This window comes from Temnothorax americanus, unplaced genomic scaffold, assembly GCF_048541705.1.
Source record: "Temnothorax americanus isolate GAGA-0224 unplaced genomic scaffold, ASM4854170v1 Scaffold2, whole genome shotgun sequence".
NCBI classification, from domain to species: Eukaryota; Metazoa; Arthropoda; class Insecta; order Hymenoptera; family Formicidae; genus Temnothorax; species Temnothorax americanus.
In genome coordinates, this window is record NW_027509338.1 from 7878785 (window position 1) to 7894654 (window position 15870).

At 38.9% G+C, this 15870-nt stretch overlaps 3 protein-coding genes, 1 long non-coding RNA gene and 1 other non-coding gene across 18 annotated transcripts in view; 2 read left to right on the forward strand and 3 right to left on the reverse strand.

The window, feature by feature from the left end:
- Klp64d (kinesin-like protein 64D) overlaps nt 1–1381 on the reverse strand; it is a 24690-nt gene extending 23309 nt beyond the window's left edge. The window contains exon 1 of the mRNA XM_077404897.1: nt 1242–1381. The gene's annotated coding sequence lies outside the window, so the exon portion shown is untranslated. The remainder of the gene's footprint in view (nt 1–1241) is intronic.
- The window catches only part of LOC143896819 (uncharacterized), a 26689-nt gene extending 16673 nt beyond the window's left edge, over nt 1–10016 (forward strand). For 5 of the 13 annotated variants that reach the window (XM_077404886.1, XM_077404888.1, XM_077404889.1 and 2 more), the window contains exons 4-21: nt 1264–1514; nt 3397–3482; nt 3644–3842; nt 4395–4762; nt 5012–5237; nt 5522–5670; nt 5831–5866; nt 6146–6240; nt 6333–6506; nt 6719–6916; nt 6995–7264; nt 7342–7515; nt 7609–7807; nt 7943–8172; nt 8236–8455; nt 8729–8849; nt 8915–9126; nt 9408–10015. In XM_077404886.1, coding sequence (XP_077261012.1) covers nt 1264–1514; nt 3397–3482; nt 3644–3842; nt 4395–4762; nt 5012–5237; nt 5522–5670; nt 5831–5866; nt 6146–6240; nt 6333–6506; nt 6719–6916; nt 6995–7264; nt 7342–7515; nt 7609–7807; nt 7943–8172; nt 8236–8455; nt 8729–8849; nt 8915–9126; nt 9408–9562 — 3363 coding nt within the window. In that variant the 3' untranslated portion in view covers nt 9563–10015. Of the gene's footprint in view, nt 1–1263; nt 1515–3396; nt 3483–3643; nt 3843–4394; nt 4763–5011; nt 5238–5521; nt 5671–5830; nt 5867–6145; nt 6241–6332; nt 6507–6718; nt 6917–6994; nt 7265–7341; nt 7516–7608; nt 7808–7942; nt 8173–8235; nt 8456–8728; nt 8850–8914; nt 9127–9407 lie in introns of those variants that run through there. The other 8 variants (XM_077404893.1, XM_077404895.1, XM_077404892.1 and 5 more) reach the window with 4 other exon arrangements.
- Nucleotides 4388–11723, reverse strand: Svip (small VCP interacting protein). 2 transcript variants are annotated; one of them, XR_013256762.1, is made up of 4 exons: nt 11521–11723; nt 11113–11280; nt 10958–11030; nt 4388–5151 (listed from the first exon to the last, which is right to left on the reverse strand). XR_013256762.1 is itself a non-coding variant. In XM_077404921.1 (3 exons), the coding sequence occupies exons 1-3, from the start codon at nt 11584–11586 to the stop codon at nt 11016–11018; spliced, it is 249 nt and encodes an 82-aa protein (XP_077261047.1). In that variant the 5' UTR covers nt 11587–11723; the 3' UTR covers nt 10292–11015. The 2 variants fall into 2 exon arrangements, 1 of the variants encoding a protein (XP_077261047.1); XM_077404921.1 differs by lacking the exon at nt 4388–5151 and having other exon boundaries at nt 10292–11030.
- The window catches only part of LOC143896834 (uncharacterized), a 47564-nt gene continuing 43213 nt past the window's right edge, over nt 11520–15870 (reverse strand). The window contains exon 4 of the long non-coding RNA XR_013256763.1: nt 11520–11835. This is a non-coding gene — a long non-coding RNA (uncharacterized LOC143896834). The remainder of the gene's footprint in view (nt 11836–15870) is intronic.
- On the forward strand, nt 15401–15563 carry LOC143897316 (U1 spliceosomal RNA). Its single transcript, XR_013256896.1, has one exon. It is a non-coding gene; the product is annotated as a U1 spliceosomal RNA (small nuclear RNA).

A 15870-nucleotide genomic window follows, 5' to 3' on the forward strand; every position in this document is an offset into this window, starting at 1 on the left:
AGCAACTTGCATCGTCTCCTGCTATTTCTATCTGAAGACAGATATATGTATAAAATTCCATATAAGATTGTAAAACTTTCTTGCGCTTATAATTTATTATTTAACTCACGGGGTTAATGACGTTTTTCGATGACGTCAGAGAGACTTCTTCGGCGTTGCACGCGAGGTCGCGTGTGAGCACGTATGGGGATCATGTCCTACATCCTAGCATCAAGACGAAGGTACGACTTCTTGGACGACTTGGTGTCGCGTGACGTCGCTTTCACTTCGCGGGCCCGGGAACGAAAAGATTTTCCGAGAATATTCTGAAATTGCGATATGTACGGTCGTACGATCTTACCGTCCCTCGCGCGGGGTAAATTACTGTTAATGATACGCTGCGAGTGAACGTACGAGCGGACTGTCATTGCGGGGTTGTTTTGTATCGCTAATATTCCTTTATGCTTCTTTACGTCGGGCACGGCAAGGTTGCGCATAATGCACCGGGCACACACCATCTGCCTGGTATTCAGTTTCACGTACAATAAATTTTGAGAAATATAAGAAGTGAGAAAATCGTATTTTTAAAATCGCAATAAAGTAAAAATAACTGAAAAAGTTAAGGAAGGAAAAAACTTCGTTAATATTTGAAAATATACCGAAAAAAGATTATGATGAAAGATTGATTATTTTATTCAAATTTATATTTATTTTTAGGATATAATTCTTCTCTCGTTTTGCTTCTGATATTTTAAAATTTTATAATTTTGTCAGTCTTTTAATTTTAAATATATTCTCTACAATATATATGAAATTACAAAGAAAATTAATTTGATTAAGATCGTTTAAAAAGAAGGAAACCTGACAATATTAGATTAAAATATATATAAGAAAAGAGAGTTAATATAATTAAAAAATATAGAGTAATATACTTCAAACTAGGTAGAGATTTTTCAGTTAATTAAATACGAGATATTAGTGGCGGTATAATAAATGAGAGTGGCATTCTAATTAAATCTTAAATCAAATGTTTCCGTCTTACGTAATCTACCAAGAACGAATTACCTTATAAACACAGATAGATGACGTAATCTACATTGACCTGGCAGTTTTTAATATTGATATTAATGCGGTACTCCGAGCGCATTATGCGGCTCGATTATATACCGCCGGATTGAGTCGCACGCGTGACGCGAGGGTGTAAGATACGAGGAGCCCTCGAATTTATTTGATACATGCAAATGCATGCGCATGAAACCCACCGGATGAAATATCCCTTTGCAGAGAGATGCAGAGGCAATCCGCACCGCGCTGTATCTCGGAGTGGCACTCGCGATCACCTGGATAATAGGAGCGGCGGGTCTGTCCCTGGCGTGGCTGGTTCTGATCCTGGCACTGGCAACGACCGTCGTTAAGGCGAGGTACTCCCGGCTCCTTCAGACGGAATTGCAGCACGAGCTGGCCAGGTTACGCAGGAGACGGGCCCTGTACAAAGACGAGACCGCCGAGTGGCTCAGTCTGCTCCTCAACAAGTGGCAAGTACCGTTTGCAGCAGTTATCGATGAAGCTAATCGCGGGAGAGAAAGGAGAGTGCGCCGCGCCGTGTGCTACTTGGTACACGCCAATGCGCGGTCGTTACATTAATTAAGTGGAGATTTTGAAGAAAATCTTTTTGCTCTTTGTTTATTTATCGCGATTTGCTTGTGAAAACGAAAAAGTCGATTATTACAAGGTAACTTTATATTATGTCGATAATCGCTTTTGTTAACGAGTACAGATATTTCTTAACAACAGCGAAATTGTCGTGCAAGATTGACGGCAACCGCGTATAACGCGTTGACAATTAATAAAAATATAATAGAAAGGAGAACGTCTGCGTCAAGAGAAGTTTATGTATCGTCTAACGTATAGCGATTACGTCCATTATTATACTGTATATCTCGTGACCCGGGAGCCTCAATCTTCCGTATAGCTGTAATTCGCGGTAATAACGCTATTGTGTCAGAGCGGTATACACGTATACCGCGATTGTCCTCGCATCGAACGGGTGAATGAACTCCTCGTTCGAGAACGAGTACTACATACGCATTTGTAAACATACCGCATTCCTGACGCACGTGGTATATAGATGTGGCCTTTCACGTTTCTGCTGCCCGTGCCGCGCAAATAAAATCCTTGCGGCTTTTGCCCCGTTGCCGCTGTCGACACCCGTCGAACCGAACGAGTCGAAAATCGACCGCGTTTAAATAAATCGCAAAATGCCATCAGGTCGTAAAGTTTGTGGTGAGCTCGCGGGATCTCAAAATAGTGCTGTTTTTTTAACAGATATGGAAGAAAAATAAATACTGTGCAATTAAACCTTTCTTGGAATTAAAACTTATCAAAACGTGGATCTCTCTCTCTGTTTATTGCATGGAATTAAAAATAATAGAAAATGTGTAAAAATTCTAGAATTAATTTCTAGTTGAAAAAATACGCGATTTAATTTCGAAAAGATTTATTAGATTAAGAAAAGAAAGTACGATCGCGCATCGACGCGTCCAAGCGATTTTCTTCACACGCGATCTTTTCCTCGTTTATTGTCAACGGTTTAAAACGGCCGGTGCGGCAAGCGACAATATAGACGCGTGGAAAGAGTGCTACTTATTTGGATAGTTGATAGACCTGTTCGAGCATTCCTGAACAGCCCCGTCCGCGGGTTTCTCACCGGCCAGCGGGCGAACATCTACATGCGGGGAAAAAGCGGTGAATTCAGCGCGACGCGCTACACACACACACACACACACACACACATCGTACGCGTTATAGAGAAAACGACGACGAAATTTAATCCACTCATAAAATGTATTTAATGTGTCGTGTGAGAGAAATATTTAACGAGAGAATTCTACACGATGAAACACCTGGAAGTGCCGGACTGGGACAGACAAGATGTTATCCAAGTACCCTAAAAAATGACAAGCGCGTGGGCAATCTGGGCACGTGTTAATCTACTTGTCTGTCCTTTAATCTATTCACGAAACCCGCGTGGGTCGTCGAGTATTATGCGAATCGACTCGTTTATCGATGACGAAAATGGGATGTCGTTAACGATAAACTCTGAAAATAACTCGCCCGTTATGGCACCGAAACGTCTGTACCCGTTTTTCACGCTCGAAAGAGCGCTTCATCTGACATTAGATCTGGCCATTCATTTAATTAAACTGAATGTTTAATGAATCGTATCTCATATCACATTCCTCCTCGAGATATCTATCCGTAGAGATTCAATATAAAAGGGAAAAAGATTTTCATGTAGATTGAAAAGACTGTCCGTGTCCGTGATAAAACGAAAACTAGCGCTTGAATTAAAACCTTCCGATAGAACGCAGATTAATATTAGAGCTCTCGATTACGTATCGAATGTTATTTCTTCAGGTGGAGATTTAGCGCTGCCAGTATATTTTCCTTGGCGAAGGAACGATTGGAACCTCTTCTCAATGAAGCCAAACCCGGCATACTAGGTAAAAACACCCTTCGTATATAAATACACGTTTCGCTCGCGACAAGAGAGAAAGAGCGAATAAAAGTTGGCTAAAAAAATTAATCATCACTCGAAGGATTCCAAATTACTTCGTCGTTTAGCGGCTTCATTGTGACTCTAGAAGAGATACTCGTTTTTCAGGTCCATTAGAATTACGCGAACTCACTCTCGGCGAACAGACGCCGTGCATCACTCGCGTCAGAACACTCGATTGCTGCAGCGATGACGATCTTCCCAATGGCCATCACTTCGGCCAGACTAAATTGTCCATCGAAGCGGACCTGCGGCTGGACTGCGAGCAATTCCGCATGCTCATCACCACGCGGTTATTTGGTAAAGGGTGAGGAACAAAGCATTCACCGTATTAAAAACCGTTCGAGAACTTTCCAAACAAAGTCGCAAATATTATCGTCAACGCAAATATTCACTGTTAAATATTAAAGAATGTCATTTAAATCAATACCTTGAGTTAAATAAGGTTTTGTTATTTTTAACTTCGACACACCGCGTGTGTCGAAATTTATTATTTAACATAAAACAGTATTATTTTAACTCCATTGTTTTAGTTAAATTAACATTGTTTTAGTTACATTAACGACATATTGAGTAGAAACTGTGGTGACTTTGTACTTATATGGATAGTTAAAAATCGACTCGAATTGATAACTTGACGAATTTAACAGTGTTTACTTTTACATTATCGTGTCATTAATTGCAATTTATTTGTTTGATAAGAATTTAATTTAAGAATTTAATTTAATTTTGTAATATTCCAAGTTTGCTTTTTTACCAGATCATTCTGATCTTACTCATAATTTTCTTATTATCTTCTTATTAGCTTATTGTATATTCTAAAACAATTTTGTGAATCTTTTTGCAAATACCTCGGCAGTGTGGGGATGGATATCGATCTAGCGGTGGAGAAGCTATCGCTGTCCGGCACGATTATCGTCAATTTAACACTGAACACGTCGGCGCCGTTTCCACACGCGACAGGGCTCAGCGTGAGTTTTCTGGAGAAGCCGGACGTTTGGTTCAGCGTAAGAATCCTACGAGCGGTGCAGATGATGGAGATGCCGTTGATCAAGACCTGGATTCACGCGGTGGTCACCGACGCTCTGGCCAGCTGGCTGGTCGACCCGGGCCACTTGGAGCTGAACCTGAGGGCGCGGGAGCGACCGGGTCCTGGATTGGATTCCGTGACCAGTTCGTTGCCGCAAGGAGTGCTTACCATCGTCCTGTGCCAGAACGGTTGTTCTGGTGAGTGTTCTTCGAATTAAAACTGCGAGTAATCATACGGCTAGGGCTGAGATCCAGACAGAAACGGCTATCGACCGTGAAATTTTCTTTTAGCGTGATTTAGCGTAGTTAAAACACGTATGATTTTACTCACTATGAATATTCCCGTCAACACGCGATTGTTGTATGTTATAATGGACGCGCAAACCATTATTATGAACTATTACAAACTCGTTAGAAAGTCCTTAACTGGCGTTTCTCTATTGCCAGCGAACGTCGCTGATGAGGTGAGATGGCTCGTGGTAACGGTGGGCGATCAAAGACGGATCACCTCAAACTTGAGCTCCACGTGGACCGAGGACGTATCTTTCTTGGTCGGGCCGTTAGACAACGAGAGGATCACCATCAAGCTGAAAGCGAAACGTCTCGTTAGTACAATCACTTTGGCGCAGTTCGAGTTAGCGTTAGGAGTCTACGACTGGGAGAATTCGCAGATGTAAGTCGGCATTAATGGCACGCTACGCCACATCGCCCGAGTATTTCATGTCGATTTTTTTCAGTCCTTACGTTATCGGAGTGCATACCGAGTTTCTCACCAAATTTAGCATCCCCCGTTAATCCATTCGTTTTTAAATAAATGGACAATTAAGCAACTTTTATTTCTGATTCGATTATTTTGCAGATTATAAACGTTACATAATTCACGCACTAGTCGCGTTTGATTCTCAAAGCCTACTTTTTCCTTGTTATTTGTTAATTCTATTTGTTTTTTTTCGACAGCGTTGAAACCGTATTACAACAAAAGAAACCGTCCCGCAGTAGTGCTAACATTCCGAGTATCAATGCGCGATTAGAGTACACCACTCTGCCGCACTTGGACCCCGACTTACCGCAGCCAGAATTAATGGCCGATAATATGCATCTTGCAGGTATATAAAGAAAAATATTAGTAATGTAATAGAATATATGAAACGAAGAGAAGCGCACTTGCAATTTGACATTAATTGTGAGATAAATAATGATTTCTATAAAATATCCGAATTACATTTCCTTTGTCGCGATCAGCATTATCGTATGAAATATTTTCAGTGTCGCGAGACTCTTACCACAAAGCGCACAAAGCAGGTAAAATAATCGAAGTGTCGTGTAGTGAAAGTTGAGCATGATTGTGTGCAATGTTTTTTTATTTAATTTGACAAATAATGTTTAATTAAACGTACGCTTGATGGTTTTACTATCAGGACTTTTATCAAACAGTAAAGCTTTCAAGCACGCTAAACCTTTCACTTTTATATTGAAATTTTGTAGACCGTGAAAATTTGTAGAAAGTCTTTGAGTGTATTTTTTTTCGTAATGAATTGAAAACAAAGATATATTCGCCTTGTGATGCGTCGTAATTTTCAGGGGTATTGGTGGTTTACATTCATTCCGCTGACAATCTCCACGGCGATACTGTTCAGTGTAATCCTTATTGCATGCTGTTCAATAACCGGAAGAAGGTAAACACAGTTTATGATGTCGTTGAGTACGTTTGCAATGTTTTAAAATAAAATCTGAGCGGAATATATTAAAGTTCTATGTGAATTTTTAGGTGAAAACAACGCATTACATTCGCTCGACCACGTCCCCGGTTTGGGACTGCAGAGCGCAATTTTTGGTGCAGGATTACACGCAAGTGTCGCTGAGCTTCGTCATTTATTCGTGGAATATAGTAAAATCGATGGATACGGACATGCTTGGACTGGCCATGTTATCTTTGTCTCAGGTAATCAAATTCTTTTTGACGAAACGGACGACTCATCACAAGACCTAGATAGAACTATAATGAAGAAATATTTTAGATATGATAGTATTTAAAATATACCTTACAATTTATGGACTTACCTTGTTGATGTTTAAAATCCTTTAATTCATACCACAGTTAATTACCTTACAATGTTGCAAAAAATCTCCAAATAAAAAGTAATTTTTTTAAAGGACACAACGTGGATCGTCCGAAAGGAACTCACACTCAACGGTTCCAACATCGCCTCTTCCATGACTGTCTCCGTGCTGTTTTATCCTATCAAGAGTGTACAACAAGTGGTGAACAGTCGCAGAAGCAGCCTGGTTCCAACTACATTGGACGACGAACCGAAAATCAAACGGAACAGCCTGCCATGGATGCAACAGGCGGTTCGTTATGAAACCCTACATTTATCCGGAAAAAAAATTTCTGTGTGAGTGCTCACTCAAGTCTTAAAATACTTTTAGAAGCTGCTATTAACGCACAAGGACGTCGATCCCGCCTCCTCCGATATATCCAGTCTCCTGTCCACCGGAAGCGGCTTGATGGAGGTGACGTTGTTGCGGGCGAGAGATCTCGTCGCAAAGGATCTCAACGGCTTCAGCGATCCTTTCTGCGAATTGAAACTGAACAACGAGACGAAATACAAGAGCAGTATAAAGAAGAAGACGCTGAATCCTTGCTGGGACGAGAGTTCCATCATGGGCCTGCCGAAGACCGGAGAAGCTTTAGATATCGTAATTACATATTTGTCTCGCACTGAAATTTTATCTCTGAAATAGAGAGATAATTTTTTTTAAATTTGATCTTGTAGCTGTTATGGGATCATGATACTTTCGGCTTGAAAGATTACCTTGGGAAAGTATCACTGACTCTCGACGATATCAGAAAGCTGTCGAACAGCGATCAGTCCCATTGGTTTCCGCTGAGAGAAACCAAGACGGGATCTATAGAGCTGAAAATTAAGGTCTTGTCGGAAGAATGCGAGGTAATATTTGTGGATAACAATATAATTTCAACATTCTATAATTTATCGAGTAATTCCTCGTTATAAATCTTCGCTTGAAATTATTTTTTCTAGACGCAAAGCACGTATGCAACCAGCAATGTCAGCGACAATTCTTCTCGTCTAAACACCGAGCCTGATTCCTTGTCGAGTATCGTGCGAAGGCCTTCCATGGAAAAATCTAAAATACGTCTACACTTGGATCCGGTTGTGCCGCCACCACCTCCACCGCGCACTGTCACCCTCCTGAAGCCAACTACGTCCAACCAGTCCGGTAATGTCACGTTTTAAAACTTATATTATACATTTAACATTTTTCCAGACTTTTTTTTTTTTTTTTTTTTTTTTAATAAACAGAATGTTGTTCTATACGGCTTCCTAAATAGAATTTCGGTATATTTTCACATAGATAAAATCAGCATCACCAGCAAAGAGTCCAACGAAGTGAACGGGACGCCAAGTTTCTGGATTCCGAAAGTCATCACGGAGTCGGTCGCGAGTAATTCCATTGACGAGGCCGACACCGCCAAAGTGATCGCAGAGAGACGGGCCTCTCATCACAGCTTGACCCCCAGCCCCGAACAGAGCTTCGGCAAGAAGTTACCGCAGTACAATAGTTTCCGTATGATGAAGCAGAAGGTAAACGCGTCGAGTTATCCAATGATCGAAACGTCAGCTTTGAGCTATTTCGTGTAATTGTAGGTGAAGAGGGGTTTAAAACTTCGTAGATTCCGTTCGGAAGTGACTATAGAGGATAAGAACGATAACAAGGGTATCACGTTGAGCCTGGAACCCAGAGGCGGCGGGGAGGCCGACGCCACGGAGCTCCTTTCGGAATCCGGTCTAGCTCACGCGGTGTCGCAACCAGACATGCTGGGTAGAATACGGCAGCCCAGTCCGCGATTAAGATTGAGGCCGAATGGTTAGTCGACATCATCATACGTGATATTTTAATGTAACCATGCAGATATTTTCACTCCAGATCTTTGTCACTCTTATTAATGCACTTTGTTTACAATTGCAATTTATTAATACACACTTATTAATGCAATCTGAAACAGTAAAACTGAAAAGATAAGATAAAAACAATATAGTCCCTTTTTTAAATTTTTGGTCCTTTTTTTAAAGAAAAACGACTAAAGCTCTCGAATTTAATGCTGAAACATAAAGTAAAAGAGAATTGTTGGATTTTCAGATTTAAAAATTGTCAATGGCACTAGAGAGAAGTATTCTGGAGTGGAAGGGAAGGTTCTTCAAGCGCAGGGTCTCCACGTAGCGCACATCGCCCAATTGTACTGCCGAGTAAAGCTTCAAACGTAAGTTGTTAAGTAATTAATGACGACGACAATGGTTCGCAGGTAATTAAATTGAAGATTTCCAGGAGCACCAGTCCGGATAAGATTGTCTCGCCTAACGGCGGTAAGACCATCGCGAAATCACGACTCCTGCCAGCTATGCCTAATCCTCAGTTCAGCATAGATTTCCATATAGACGGCGACGGTGTACCGAGGCAGGCGTTACTGCTATTTGAAATCAGGAGCGCCAGCAAGGAGCTGCTGGCCAGTCGACGTATAACTCTACACGAATTGCTAGGTATGACATTTCAAGTATTCTCAAGTATGAGAATAAGATATCCTTAATTACGTTAAAAAATATAATTATGATATATATTATATATAAAACATATAATTATATAATCATATATAGTACATACAAATTGACCTCATATAATTTTTTTTAATTTTAATTAAGTATAGTTTTATATATATATAAGTATATACATATATATTTTAATATCTTTGTTTTATACATTCTTTAAGTTGTCATTGTTCATGTGTTTGCGCATATTATATGAGATTCGTTTGAATGCACAGGTGTATCTGCAGCTAGCGACGAAATTCACACGTGGTTGGCGCTGAATAACGGCGCATCACTGGAAGTACAAATCGCTCACGGAAGAGAGCTTAAGAATAAGTCGTCAAAAAAGTTGTTCCGTTCTTGGTCGGTTCATCGGATAGGGAAAATATGAGAGTTAAAGAAAATGAGATGCTGCAGTTGTGTATCTATTTAACACTAATTCATAAAATCACAAGATCTTCTCTTCACTCGTTTCTCGGAATAGAATTTAATTTCGAGAACGCGAATTCCGTCAGCGTTCATCGCATTAATAAGGAGTGGATAAAAATCCTTATTAATGCAAGGAACATTTTTGCAGGTCGATTATCTTTTACAATCTTTTTACAAACTATATAGATAAATTCTTAATATCAAATCCAGCAACTGTATGTATTAAGACTTTAATAGCATTCCACATGACGTTCATCTCAAACAAGATAAATTAAAGAGAGATATATATATAGAGAGAGATATATATATATATGTATACGTATGTTAAGTCCTAATTTATGTAATTATAGATTTTTTAATATTTGCAAAATTTAATACAAAAAAATACATTGAGATATCAATAAGAGATATATTAAAATACCACTTCGTTCATTTATAATTTCTGATATATTACATTTGTACATTTACACACGTATTGCTATTTTATAATACAATATATAACATAAACTGTAATAACATAATAATACTAATAAATAAGTGTATATTTTGTATTACTCAAATATATTATATATATATATTATACATACAATATTATATATATATATATATATATATATATATATATATATAGATATAAATATATTATCAGAGTTTAATTCAAATTGCTTTTATATCACACAATTATTGAACATTACAGATATGAAATTTGTATATTTCAATAGATACAAACTTGCATATATAAGAGATTATATGACAAACAATACGCTTTTTTAGTCTTATTTCTCGATATACATTTTTTTAAGTGTAGGCACATATATATTTTCTAAATCTGAAACTCGCAATCACAAAAGTTCATTTTTATTAGAAAAAGATTAACAATGCATAAGGATATCTTTTTGGTTTCAGCTGTTCTCATTCGTCATCTAAAATTTATGTTTACAACTTTAACTCTCTGAAAACATATATAAATGTAATACATTTATATGTATATTTTATAACCGGTAAGAAAATAGAGAACTACTCATTTAGTAAATTGAAGCAGAAGCAAAATTTTAACGTTTGCAACAGTGTCAGCCATATTTTAGAGCATGCACAATCGTGTATATATATATATATATAAACTTATACATATACAAAATATACAAAATATGATAAAAAATACACGTCAGCTGAAAACTAACCTCGGTATCGGTCGTTCGATTTCAGCTGATGTATTTCGTTAAATTAAAAAACTCCAAGCTTATTCCCACGATTATGTGTAAATAATACAAAATAAGATTGCACTTGTGTGACTATAGCAGCATCGTTGGTGACGTTAGGTCTGCCTCATTTTGGCCAAGCGTAAAATACTTAATACCTTCCAAATGAGAAAATACAGAGCTCAATCCCATTGAGCCACGGCATGTTGTTCCCTCTTATTGCACCTGCCACTGAAATGGATACATCAAGCTCTGTGAAGTCTTATTCAAACGCATATTTAAACGACGAGACTGCACAATTATCCATTCTTACTCGTAGCGTAGGCTGCGTGCCGCTGGCGGCGGCTTCCTGTTCTCGCTTCTCGAGTTCCAACGCCCGTCGCTGTTGCCTCTTGACAGACTCTATATCCTTTATGCCCCGTTGCTGTTGCTCGGCTATCCTCTTCTCAGCCGCCTCCGCCTGTTTTCTACGTATTGTTTCCTGATCGGGCAAGAGAGCAACGTGTGTAAAAAAAAAAATGGAGCGACAGAAAAGCGGAGACACGGGGAAATAATTATCGAGTGACAGACAACCAGGATTCGTCTCGGAGAGAGACGGAAGCTGGGAAAAGAAGTGTCCGTCATTCGCCAAGCGTGTCACGACGGTTTAATGATTTTTTTATCGCACGGGCGGACGATTAATATTTACGTGCGCGTTTATAACCTACGCGGGGAGACGCACCCGATCGGGAGTGAGATCCTCGTACGACGATGATCCCTTGTTACAGGAGCCGCAACAGTTACCCATGCTGAATCGTTATCCGTGTGAAACGTGCGCGATCGTTTCGCTGGAAACGTCGTCGTTAAATTGGATCAACGACGGGCGGCGTGCGTATGACAGATCGGAGCAATGGCTGTCGGCTGTCGTCAACAGTCGCCGACGACGGCGGCGACGCCATATGTTTGTGCAGGATCGTCACCGGGATCGCCCGGCACCACCCGGCATCCGCGAACGAACAAAGTTGTACGGCTCGATTAAGAAATCACTCGCGATGATCTGCAGCAAGGAAAGAAAGAATCCCCGTTCCTGATATATATATGCAATCAAAATAGATTAAATAAAATAAATAAAATTTGCCATGAAAATGATGTGTTTCCTTATTTATTTATATTTATATAGTTCTTTTTTAAATTTATAATAATTTGTAACGAGAAAAAAGACCATGCATTCTTCATGCGCCATAGGTCATATATATATATATATATATATATATATACCTCCCCCTTTTTAATATAAAATAAATAAAGTAAAAATGCGCGAAAAAATTGTTCATATGTATAATTGTGTGTACAAATTTAAGTATGTCCATATACGTTTTTTTTTATAATCTCTGTATATACAAGAAAAGTAACAAGAAAGAGAATAAAAAAATGATTTTATATACATATAATTACATATAAAAATTTTTTCCCTGGGTTTGTAAACGTTTTGTAAAAAAATTTGTTTCTTGCCTATTACACATTGCCTTAATTTTATGATCATTTTAATTATAGATGATATTTGAATTGCTCGAACCATCGGTACTTGATCACGCGCGTCAAAATGTTCTCCAATTAATTCTGATATGAAAATTTATCTATATTTACGGCTATATAATTTCGTGATAATAATTCGTCGATGATACGGAACAATTATATACCGCGCGATAAGTCTTATCAAACAGGCGCTGTCTTTGGCTTATCAGAAGCGACAAGTGGCACCCACTCCGCAGTTTTTACTCTATATATATCTAAGAGACACTGTGTCTCGCGCCAAGTACCGCATCGTGACTCTTTTAACGTGAACGCACGAGTTGCGAGTATCCGAGATAGAATAACGCGCGGACGCTTGATGCAATCTATCTCGGATATACGTTTCAAGAACAAGCAAGGCGGGAAAACGAGAGGATCCGATTATTTCACCGGCAATTATGAGGAACGCGAGTTTGAATTGATGCCATGCTCGTAGAGTGTCCCCTTCGTTCGCGGAGCGACGTTAATGTCCGCTCTGAAAACTCTGCCTCGCGGTCTCCGACCGATAGCTCCGACAGCGAGCAAATTGGATTTTCTCGTTACTTGTATATTAGCGCTATTATAGCGTCTATTCTGCTCTACGAGCGAATCGAGTTTCGCGCGTGCCGTTCGCGGCCGACTTTCGAAAGTGCGCTCGCACTCCCGCCAACGTGTCAATTTGCTCGCGAACCGACTGGATTTTGCTACCACTGACCGTAAAACTGATTCAATTTCCTACAGCGTAAAATTACGTTTAAAATAAAATAGTAACTCTCTGCAGAATTTGACCCGAAAAAAAAAAAAAAAAAAAAAAAAAAAAAAAAAAAAAACAGGAAATTTCCAGGAGATTTGATAATCGTTGCATTAAAATTAACGCTCTAACAATACTGTCTGTATTTCCATCATTTTTCAGTATATTTATCTTCGAATATTAAAAGATCTAAAATATACATGCAAACATATATAATATACACATGTTAAGTAAAATTCTCTACAACACACCTCGATAACGTAAGCATTGTTCGATTAGAAAAAAAAAGATAAAATCTGAAATGGGTCTAAAATGATTATTTTAATTTTAATTTCAATCAACACACACGCGCTTTCAAACGTCTTTCTTGTTCGAGAAGCACCTTCTTTAAATCTCTCTACTAATTTTGCTTATGACAGAACGCCTTTTAACGAGCTGAGGTGAACGAACGGAAAGAAGAAGGAAGCCTCAATGTACATCGGCTTTCCGCTATTCACGACGATACGTATGTCTTCTCTTATTAATGTCGGCACAGCTGGCGAACAACGCGGCGCGGCCGACAGAATTGGGAAAATTAATTGTCGTCTTCCAGGCGCGCGCTCCATCTCTTCGCCGGCGGAAAAGGGATATCGGGCAACGTAACAACGTTACACACGTTGTTTGCACCCGCGATTAATCAACGTTCCCGACGACTCCGATATCAAGACCCCCGGGGAATCCAATTCGTTCGGTCGTTCCGCGGCGCCCACTTGGGACTTCTCTTCGCCTCGCAAAAAAAAAAAAAAATTTCCCGTTCGTTACTTGTTGAGCACCAATGCGAAAACTTTGTTGCCGAAAGCTTCGAGTTCGAGAAGCTCTCTTGAAGACTCTCGAGACGCATCTACGAATATCAGCTCTCCCCTACCCTCGCCGGAATATTGCAACGATAAACCACACCCGGGAATGCATTTCCGCTCCGCTTCGAAGCCCGAAATCGACGAAATGCTCATTTTTTCTTCGTGCATCGACGGAGGTTTACAATTTGCTGTGAGATGACATCGATAATATACAGTGTATATAGCATAAAATAATTATTAAATAAATATGTTGTAAAAGAATGTTATCAATAAAAAAAATAAATGTTACTAAATCATAATAAATTTTAATAACAATTTTAATAACTGGATAACAGTGTAAAGTAACAATCAATAAGGATATTTTTTAATCTTATTTAATCATATTACTTAATATTTTATCAATATCATTACATGATCATGAAAATGAAAATTCTACTGTGGCCGAGAGTGAAACGTACGAAATTCGCAATCAGTGTTAAGGAATATTTTTTTAGCACCGGCATTTATTAGCATCGTGAATCGTGATTCGTGGTTAAATAACCATCGGGAAGTTTTTATGCATTCATACAAAACTGGAACGACTTTCCTCGTCGACCCGAGCACGTGCCTAAGGTCGGATAATGAGAAACAAGAAACAAGCGGAGAAAGAGGAGGGAGAGACGGAGAGATGAGGAGATTATGCTCTTGGCAATGGCGCGCAATTATAGAATACGCGGCAAACTTTCGCAATATCTGTACCAAACTTTCATTGCTTAATACAGACTGCATTCTAAGGCGTGAGTGGCTTTTTAACCTTAGTTCGCCCGTTACTCTCTTCTTTCGCATATATATTAGCCATTCTGGATGCCATCTCTCAGACCTTCATTAAACACGAATGCATCTACCAGCGTAGCTTTAATCAATGACTCGCTACTAATAATAAGTACTATGAGAATTTCCACTTGCTTCTTCATTTAATATTCTATGTTCTTCATTTTGCCCGTGTCCCTATTGTAAATCAGAAATTTTTAATAAGACCTGTATTATAATTATATTATACAAGTCTTATTATTTCATATTATATAATTATAATATAAACTAATTAAGTTAATCGCAATAATGTATATAAATATAATGTATTTCCTGTCTGCAAAAAACTGCAAATTAATTTTTCTCTAATTACGCATTTGCGTTTGTTTGATAATTAATAACTTTTCATCGATTTCACGCTTTAAATTAGTGTATGTACATGTACACAAACATACAATTACATACATTAAGAATAAAACAAAAGAATTTTCGAATATGAAAAATTAATCTCTCCCAACGGGCAACGTTGCGATGAGGTACGGCGCTGAAGAGAAGTACGCGCTCGGAATCGCTGTGTATATCGCGCTATACATAGTTTGCCAACTCGCCGCTAGCCTCCGCAGGCATGGATCCGTTACTCGTGTTTAAAATGCAACATCGACGGGGATAAATTAGAGGCCGTCGCGACTGAAAGCATACTTACCTGGCGCAGAGGTTACCGTGATCACGAAGGCGGTTCCTCCAGGGCGAGGCTCTTCCATTGCACCACGGTTGAGCTGACCCTTGCGAATATCCCTAATGTGGATATCTCGGGCGTACAATTTTTGATAGTCGGGACTGCGTTCGCGCTATCCCGGTGATAATAGAATGCAAACAGAAATAATTCTTTAGGGACAATATTGTCACAAGTGAGGCAAAATAATCGGAGAAAAAAATATTTCTCCCCTAAATCTTGGTAAAAGACTTAGACATAAGAGAGGATTTTCCTCTACTTCTATAGGTCTATAGAAGAAAGTTGTGATTTATATTAAAGCTATGTCAACCTTTTTTATTCTCGCATGTTTCTGATACTTGAATATACTAGTATTAAAACAAGTAATTTTTTATATATTCTCCTTTTTATATATCTTTAAATTTCTTTTACAGAATCTCAGGCTTTTTATAT